This window comes from Hemibagrus wyckioides, linkage group LG05 (genome assembly GCF_019097595.1).
Source record: "Hemibagrus wyckioides isolate EC202008001 linkage group LG05, SWU_Hwy_1.0, whole genome shotgun sequence".
NCBI lineage: Eukaryota > Metazoa > Chordata > Actinopteri > Siluriformes > Bagridae > Hemibagrus > Hemibagrus wyckioides.
In genome coordinates, this window is record NC_080714.1 from 12,092,671 (window position 1) to 12,101,758 (window position 9,088).

The window sequence follows — 9,088 nt, forward strand, 5'->3', positions numbered from 1 at the left end:
GATTCCAGATTGTGACCCCATTTAGAATCTTTGGGATTTGCTGGAGAAGACTAAATGTGGTGTTTCAACTCTCACATCATCAGTATAGGGTCTGGGCGAGAAATGAATGCTCTGGATGAATATAAATATTGTGACATTACACATAGACCACTTTTTGCTTTGATTACAGCATGCATTCGCCATGGCATTGTTTCAATAAGTTTTTTTGACATGGAAGTATCAGTATCAGTGAAAAAAAAAATAGGGCAACCTTGTTGAATACTGACATTTTAATTCTTTTTTTATACACAAGTCTTTCAAAATAAAATCATATTCCAGTGAAAAGCTTTATAGAAATCATGAAACAATAAATCTTTAATCAACAATGAGGTCAAGGCAATCCAGTAAATCTAGTGCAAACCAACTGTTGCTTGCAAACATGACAAATATTCATAAAACCAGATTATGATTTGTCAGTTACAGTACATCTGTACATCTACAAATATGATGACCATAATTTATTGTTATATATTGTTGTTCTTTATTAAAATATTACTGTTCTTTAGTAGGGTTATTGCATGCAAATTCTCTAAGCTATCCCTGCCTTTATTTGGTTTTAGTACCAAGATGATAACCTTGAGTCATGATTGATGGAAACTGTTATCCTTATCAGTATTTACTGAATTATAAGTGTTAATTGAGAAAAGTGTTCCATGTTGCCGAGTTGAATTTGCAGTTTCAGGGGGTGTTTTCGGTGGCTTATTACAATTTGCAACTTCGCCTCGAATGCAGCAGAACATAAACCCGTCCCTGACTGCGTGCGTCGAATTCACCGAAGTCGAAATGGCGTCATTCCGACCAGCGAATTACCACTTATAAAATAAGTCTAATATTTCTTTGTTCAGAGGTTGGGAATTACAAGTTAGGAACTGTAGTCGAACGCAGCATAATATGTTTCTTCTTTCAGTTTGGCGCGTGCGCGTTCGCTTCTTCGTTGGTATGGAGACCAACAATGCGTCTAAGCCGCAAAGCATCACGGTTTGAAATAAAATGCAAGAGTAAATACCAGAGAGAATGCACTTAGGGTCGACCAATAGGTGAATCGTACCGGTAAGCGTCAGCCAACAACACAGAAGAACTGTACAAGGAGTCAGTAATACACCCACCTTACTTTCAGTGAGTGACAGAATAGCGGGAGTTTAACATAAACGGTCGGATTGTTTTCATATTCTCGTTGAGCAGACTCAGCAATATCAGGTAAATACATACTACAGATTATTTTAGTCGTTGTGTAAATGGTTTGTGTCTTTATTTTTAGAAGTATTTTTCATAACTTGTATATAACGCGTATGTGTAATAACTGATATTAGCTACCCAAGACGAGTTATCTAGTCATAGCTAACTAGTCATCTTGTCATTGTCCTCTTTAAACATTATAGTGCTTAAAAAACCAACGCTACCAGTAATAATGCATATGTTATTGTAGACTGTCTTAAGTGAGAAATCACTTCACCTAAGTAGCATAAATGCTATCTAGTGAGTTAAACGCTTAAATTTGGATTTATCTTGCATTATACGTTACCCAACTATAATCCAAATTATGAGTAATGATACCCTGCTGTATAAGGGAGTTAATAGGCAATCCACCATAGCAACGCCAGACCGAAATGTAGGTTGATGAGGTTGTTATGCAAGAAAATGATGGAAGAAAGACTACCCAGTATTTCGTGTTGATATTATGTAACCCGATTTTGCACGGAGGCCAGTGCTTGCAGTGTCGCTTTTGCTTTCTGCTTCTACAGAAGGTGTTTTACAAAAACTGTATAAAAATGGTAGCAAAGAAATGTGCAAATTACCAGTAATATATGGTATAATGTGAAAGTTGCGGAGTGCATAGTCCTGTTGAAACGGCACTATGTCGGCTGTCAGTGACCAGATGCCCCTGTGTGAGAAAAATAAGACCCGGACATGTGATGGCTATTCTGTACAAATCATTTGCATAGTGATTAAGGTCATGAGACTATACTCTCTAATGTTAGAAAATGATTACCGTGAGCCAAAAAAAGGGGGTTTAGAGGAATTTAGGTCCGCTATTGGACAATAAAATCATCTTGTACATCTAAAAACATATCTTTGTATTTCCAGAGCAGTCATGTCTGACAGGAAGGCAGTAATAAAAAATGCAGACATGTCTGAGGAGATGCAGCAGGATGCTGTTGAGTGTGCTACACAGGCTCTAGAGAAGTACAACATTGAGAAGGACATTGCTGCCTACATCAAAAAGGTAGGTCTTGGATCTTAATGTCATACCAAGCTATAGCAGCTCAAAATGCAACAGTGTTTTACACTAGGAGAATACTGAACAAAAAACATATCTGTCCAAAATACCAGTTTGTGAGAGCTTAAGTACTTCTTGATGCCAAAAATTGTTTTGTCTGTCACTCAAGGAGTTTGACAAAAAATACAACCCAACCTGGCACTGCATTGTGGGAAGGAACTTCGGCAGCTATGTGACCCATGAGACCAAGCACTTCATCTATTTCTACCTGGGTCAGGTGGCCATTTTGCTGTTCAAGTCTGGCTAAGCAACCTCATCACTACCTGACCATTTATTACTGACTGACTACAGAAATGCTGATCATTCCTGTTCTGGGACCCACTTTCTCTTGGCTGCTTCTTTTTTTTGTTCCTCTTTTTATTTAAAAAAAAAAAAATGTCTATGTATAAATGAAAAAAGATGAGCAAGAAACATGTATTTATTTTTGTTTTCTATAGACAGGATGAACATTTGGCATTTCAGTGTTTTTTTTTTTAATTAAAATGAAATGGTTTGGCCCACTTGGTGGATATAATGAGTAATTTATTCGTTTAGACAATGAAGTGGATTGGTATATTGTGGCAATCCTCACGGTAATGGTAGACACGTTTACTGTGTTAACTTTGGTAGAATATCCTTTCATTTCTCCAAACCAATGTTGCTTGCTCAATTTGCTACTGTTGATTTATATTTAAGTCTGATAAGTATGGACTTTGAAGTTGATGAAAGTGACTGATCAATGTTAAACCTTTCCCCCTGGTATCACTTGTTTGATGTTTTAACCCAAAGCTTGGTTTACTTAGCATTAATTTTCAACTATCATACCAACTCTGCATCTTTTCAGTTTTCATTTATAGCAGATCTGTGCAGAATAGTTAGCAGTGCAGTTAGCATCTAACCAGAATTGCTGTAATATGTATTATATTTATCATGTATATAAATATAGATTAGTATATACATAAAATTGAGTGCAAAGTTATAAGGAACAGAAGCAGAGACCAGCTCGATGCACATTCCTGCAGAGCTAGTTCTAGTAAAGAAAGCTCATCCTAGGGCTCAAATGTTAATGATCTTTAAAGCCCACAATTTCCACAAAATTGGATATTTTTAATCGAAATTAAGTCACTCCAGGAAGGTCTGCATGCTATTCAACCTTTGCAACTGATCCAGTAGGCAGCTGATTCACACTACAACATTGCTTTGCTCCTTCCAGCAGTGTTGGACTAAAACACTGACATTTGCCTACAAAGACAAAAATGGATCAAGCACCCATCTACTTTAAAGGATTCATCTCTGGCACTGTTTGGTTGGTGCCGCCATCTCAGGGTACACAAGAAAGATACAAGTCAACCACCTATTCTGTTCTGATGCCTGGGTGGTGAAATGAATTGATCATGCTACATATTTGTTGTCGTCACACAATATCTTTGTATGCTGTAGCATTAAGTTTTCCCTTCACTGGACCTATAAAACACAAACACTTTGTACTAAGCCTTTTTACTTATCAGTGCCAAATCTTTTGTAACAGTAGGGGGTGGGAAATCCATATACCTTCAGCCATATAGGTCAAAAATAAATTCCTGAACTTAACTTCATAACTTGTTAGGCAAAACTGTCATCTTGGAAGAAAAAGTACTTCAGCAAAATATAAAATTACTTATCCAAAACTCAAAATAATTTAACCACACACAGCCCAGTTGGTGGGTATAACAGGTGGGTTTTATTTCTTTAGAAAACCAGTTTGTGGGGATACATCCCATTTGAGAGGAAAAATTGGGAGCGCAGGTACCCTTTTAGCTGAGGAACTTTCTTAATGAGTGGCAACAGCTGAGAGTCAACAGCTTTCTGATCTTCCTTCCGCTGCTCTGTAAGCTGGTATTTCTGCAATAAATAAAGAACCATCAGCTGAAATTAGAAAAAAAAATACAAGTAGCAAAAAAACACTACATATGCCACCTAAAAACTAAACTAATTTTGAATTAAAATCACAGAACTGGCAATTAGCTTAATTTTACAGCAAAATTAAGGGAAGCAACTTAAAGTACATTTAATTTTAAAAAATATGCATTTTACATGGTCACATCAACTACTGGGGAAATGGGTAGTTAGAGGTTTCCAAGACATGCATTCATCCCAATGTAATAAAATTTGAGAGCAGATGACCTTACGTTTTTCATAACCAGTGTAGATGATCGAAAATCATGTACTGTACTTTGTGTAGCCACATGTTGGTCCATATAGTTACAGGCGAAATTTATATATATATCTTATTTATCTTATAAATGCAATAAGTGTACTGAATTATAATTCATACAAGTAGACAAAAGCCTGAGAATGAAAATCACTAAGGTATTGCACATCTAAGGCCGATATACATTGCTTCACTATATTCTATGGCATATTCTTAAATTTGAAGATGTAGAGATTTCCTTAATGCAAATACAAAAAAAAAAATCTGCCTTTAATGCGACAATGCTAGGAACAATTTCTAACCGTAACCAATTACCACTGTACAAGATTGACTTGTATGTCTACATGCACACACAATGCCAAATGAACATCAAATTTACTAGTGCAAAAGATATGAAATGATCAAGAATTTACAAGCTTATAAACAAAAATTTGAGAAAAACTGTAAATATCCATTATAGTACGACAAGTCTTGTGATTATGGTGACAATTTCCTTCAAAATAAAAGTGCAACAGACCGCTTTATTACCCGATTTATTACCTCTTTCTCAGTGTCAAAGATCTCCCCTTCTTGGTGTTTGGGCTTCCTCAACCTCTTCTTCTTGAAGTAAGCATCATTCAGGTTCTTGGGAAGCTTCACGCTTGAGATGTCCAGCTTGGTGGACGTGGCAATACAGAACTTTTGATGGGCTCGACGCAAAGGAACTCTGTTCAAGGCTAAAGGACCTAGAGAAGAGCTACAGTCAGCTTTAAGCCAGTGACCACTCAATAGCACAAAAACCTTGGGTATAAACTTTCTAGACCAGACAAAGCCAAATCTCTGCAGTACACTTGGCCTTTTAAGCCGCGTCATGGCAGCGCAACCCATAACATACCTGTGACAAGGAGAAGTCCACTAGACAGCTGCTTGAGAAAGACCACACGCTGGAAATGGGAAAGGGACAAGACTTTAATCAAATGTCAATATATGGTACTTGCTATTTAAAAATTCAGTCCAGAAGAATTGTACTATTGTAGCATGAAGTGTTAAACTGCACATTTTCAGAGACTTACACTAACCTAATGACTGACAACTTGAATTATTTATTTAACCAGAACTTCAGTCTCCTAATATTATTTACACCAATTGGAACATATGAAATATAGGAACCTACACATTATGCAGTTAACCTATTCAGGCTGTTTCCTCATGATGGATAATATAAAAAATAAATAAATTAGAATATGGGGAAGAATTGTGCTATTTGTTTACAATTTTTCCATTTTATTGACAATTACATAATCTCAAACCAATATTGTAATTCTGATTTACAAGCTATAATTTATTTGTTTCAACAGTTTAGCATTTAACCTTGGAAGGACTCCTCGCTGCAAGATGCCGACAGGGCTGTGTTAACAAGCAGAGCTATATGCGCTTGTACCATACCATCACATTCAAACATCTTCAGCTTAATGACTTGTGTACACATCAGCCATACCATTGAAATCACATGCCAAATATTGTGTAGTTCCTATTTGTGCTGCTAAAACATCCACGAACAGTAAAAGGTTATCGGCAACAAGATGTTACCAGCAGATCCTCCATGTCCTGCAAGTTTGAGGATGTCTATGACTTCTTTCTCCAGGACATCCCACAGATCAGACAGAGCTGGGGAATTTGGAGGCCAAGTCAACATTGTTCAGGGAAAGGTTTAAAGAAAATGAAAGCGTTAAGTTTTTGTAGCCTGGGAGGGCACATTATTCTGCTGAAAGAGACCACTGTCAATAGAGAATACCATGGCCAAGAAGCATATTTCATCTGACCAACGCTACCTACTTACATTGCAGGCACTTCAGCACCAGTCTATAGCTACACAGCCCCATAGATTGCAAGCTGCAATGCACTGGGTTCTACTGCCTTTCCATCCTAGCCAGCGATTTGTCAGCAGTCTCTGCTGCAGTAGCCCTTCTGTGGAATCAGACCAGATGAGCAAGCCTTCACTCACCATCAGTCAGTGAGCCTTGGGCACCCATGACCCTGTCACTTGTTCACCATTTACCATGTGAACCACTTTTGGTAGGCAGTAACCACTGCATACTGGAAAAAACCTCCACCTACTGACCACATGGTCTAGACATCACAACTGGTCATTGGTAGTCACTCAGAACCTTACACTTACCTATTTCACCTGCTTTCAAAGCATCAACTTCAATAACTGACCGTTCATTTGCTGCCTAACATATCCAACCTCTTGCCAGCCATTGTACCATTGCAATAATTAAAAAAAACAAAAAAAAAAACACACACAATGAGCAAAACTAATGAAACGCAACTTCTACTGGCTTTAATCATATGGCTGATTGGTGTATTTGCCTGAGGTTAAGTGTGAAATACGGGCAACCAGTCACGAACCTTTGATTAAATGTACATTATATATAGAAAAGTGTCTGTCGGATAAGGTGTTGGACTACTGATTGAAAGGTTGCGAGGTGTGTGTGTGTGTATATATATATATATATATACATACACACACTATATATAGGGCTGGTATTTATTTAAATAGGCAGGGTTTAAGCTGTCGTTGGGCAGGAAATCTTCAGTCTAATCTGGCAACTCTGTTCACAAGACAAAAATCTCCGGTTTCACTGTCTACACGATAACACTGCAACCAGAGTTTTTGAAAAACTTCACCCTGGCAGGAGTTTTCAAAAATGTTCGGTTTCAGTGACCTGAATGTGCGTGGATGAACGGCCAAACCACAAAAAAAAAAAAAAAAAAGCTGCGGTTTTAAAAATACCAGCATTCATGTGGACAGGGCCTAAGACTTGAGAGGTTTTTACTGAATGTTCCTAATTAAGTACTAATTACTTTGTGAACCTCTTCTAATTGATAATTTTCAATAATGAAATCCTGTACATGCTTTGTAAGGTACGACACCCATGGCTTTTCCAATTGGATGCTATCAAGATGTCAGAAAAATTCTATAGGAACAGCTGTACTTCATTTGGGGTTAATCAGTGACTTTAACTGATGGCAGGCGTGTACTACTTGGTATATAACAAGAGTCTGAACATGATTGGTTGATTCTCAACATTGCTACATTCCCCATCATAAGTGTGCACACCTGTGCAACCAGATTATACATAACCACCCCCCACTAAACAATCGTGTTTCACTTTAATATATAGGTTGCAATTTCAAAATAAATAGGTGGAAAAGGTTCTCTGACATGATTCATCTTGGTTTACACCACAAATACCCACCATTTTAACATGGGTATGTAGACTTTTCATATCCACTGTAGCTTTCCTTTTTCGACAACTGAAGATTTTGCTCAATATACTTCTAATGAAAAAAACATTTTGGTAGACTTCTACATACAAAGTATATTCACATCAAGAATAACTACCTTGCCACGATGACGCCCAGTGAGCATGATGAGTACAGTTCCAGGTTTTATGGAAGAGCGCAGTTTCCGCCTGTGCTGGCTGAAGGGCTTGATTCCATGACTACGCAGCTTCCGGGGCACATCATCTGTTGGGTAATACCGTGGCTAGAGAAAAGAGAAAGCAGAAAATATACAGTAAATCTCAAGTCTCAATAGTTCTCTGTTTTGGTTCAAGTCTGTGTTTCCTTTTGAACCAGACAGTGATGCATTGACATTCTAGACTGACTTGCACATCAGCCAACAACATTTGAAATGTGCCAGACCACCAAATCTAAACAAACTCAACAGCTTAGCTAGATAAATAAGACGACCAGACAAAACAAAAAAACCAAACATGATTGTGAGAGACTCACCATTTTGCGCAGTCTAATGACACGGGTACCACCATTCTTGTCTCCACCAACTGTTTTCACCACAGTGGTAGGGGGCTTCTCTTTGAGCTTCTTCTCAATCTGCATTTTAACATGGATCACATTTCATCCAAACCCTTTCTACATTTATACAACGTTAATTCCAATCCATGTCAGTTGCCAGATTCTATGGTAAATGTAAGACCTGCACTTACCTTGGTCTTGGGTGCCTTAGTCTTCCTCTTGTACATGGCGCGCCGGGCAAACATGGCCGAGCGGGAGAAGCGTCCAATTCCCCTGGCCAGTACAGGGTTGCGGCTGGAGTGCCGCTTACGGACAACCTTTTTATCACCCTCAGCCATCTGAAATATTGTTTTAAAAACAGAGAACCGTTTGCGTGATTATTAACCCCAAGTAATTAAAGACACTTCAGTACACTACAGTAACATCTTGACTCTGATAACACATTTAGGAATCAATGGGCAGCCTCAAGCTTTGGACTATCCGCTGACTGACGTGTCCCCTTTTCCCATTACAGATAACATTGTTGAAATTGCAGCTATTTCGAAGTATTAATAAGATGCTCAGAGCCCAGCTATTATCCTCACCCTCACCATCTATACTTTATTCACAGAAGAATTAAACGTACAATTGACAGTTTTAAAAGGAACGCCCGCTCTCTGGTTAACAAACGTGAAACGCTTTAACAATGCTAACAAGCTAAGCGCTGCTTACAGAAAAGCATCGTTTTATATGTAAAATCACATACTATTAATAACCAAGAAACGCAATACACAAATAACGCTACATCAAAAGTTTCATGC

At 38.0% G+C, this 9,088-nt stretch overlaps 2 protein-coding genes across 2 annotated transcripts; one reads left to right on the forward strand and one right to left on the reverse strand.

The window, feature by feature from the left end:
- The first annotated feature begins 1,076 nt into the window (after positions 1-1,076).
- Positions 1,077-2,817, forward strand: dynll1 (dynein, light chain, LC8-type 1). The gene is made up of 3 exons (XM_058389186.1): positions 1,077-1,236; positions 2,125-2,263; positions 2,427-2,817. Exons 2-3 carry the CDS (start codon positions 2,132-2,134, stop codon positions 2,562-2,564), a joined length of 270 nt encoding a protein of 89 aa, XP_058245169.1. The 5' UTR covers positions 1,077-1,236; positions 2,125-2,131; the 3' UTR covers positions 2,565-2,817.
- A 1,176-nt stretch (positions 2,818-3,993) lies between these two features.
- Positions 3,994-8,662, reverse strand: rpl6 (ribosomal protein L6). Its single transcript, XM_058389187.1, has 6 exons — positions 8,480-8,662; positions 8,268-8,366; positions 7,876-8,019; positions 5,362-5,410; positions 5,028-5,212; positions 3,994-4,177 (listed from the first exon to the last, which is right to left on the reverse strand). Exons 1-6 carry the CDS (start codon positions 8,624-8,626, stop codon positions 4,025-4,027), a joined length of 777 nt encoding a protein of 258 aa, XP_058245170.1. The 5' UTR covers positions 8,627-8,662; the 3' UTR covers positions 3,994-4,024.
- Between the last annotated feature and the right edge of the window lie 426 nt (positions 8,663-9,088).

Coding starts and splice junctions, on each gene's coding strand:
- dynll1 (XM_058389186.1), top strand. CDS start 2,132: ATGTCTGACAGGAAGGCAGTAATAAAAAATGCAGACATGTCTGAGGAG. Junction 2,264..2,426: donor TTGCTGCCTACATCAAAAAG/GTAGGTCTTGGA, acceptor CTGTCACTCAAG/GAGTTTGACAAAAAATACAA.
- rpl6 (XM_058389187.1), bottom strand. CDS start 8,626: ATGGCTGAGGGTGATAAAAAGGTTGTCCGTAAGCGGCACTCCAGCCGC. Junction 5,411..7,875: donor CTGGGCGTCATCGTGGCAAG/GTAGTTATTCTT, acceptor TCCCATTTCCAG/CGTGTGGTCTTTCTCAAGCA. Junction 5,213..5,361: donor TGGACTTCTCCTTGTCACAG/GTATGTTATGGG, acceptor GCTCTTCTCTAG/GTCCTTTAGCCTTGAACAGA.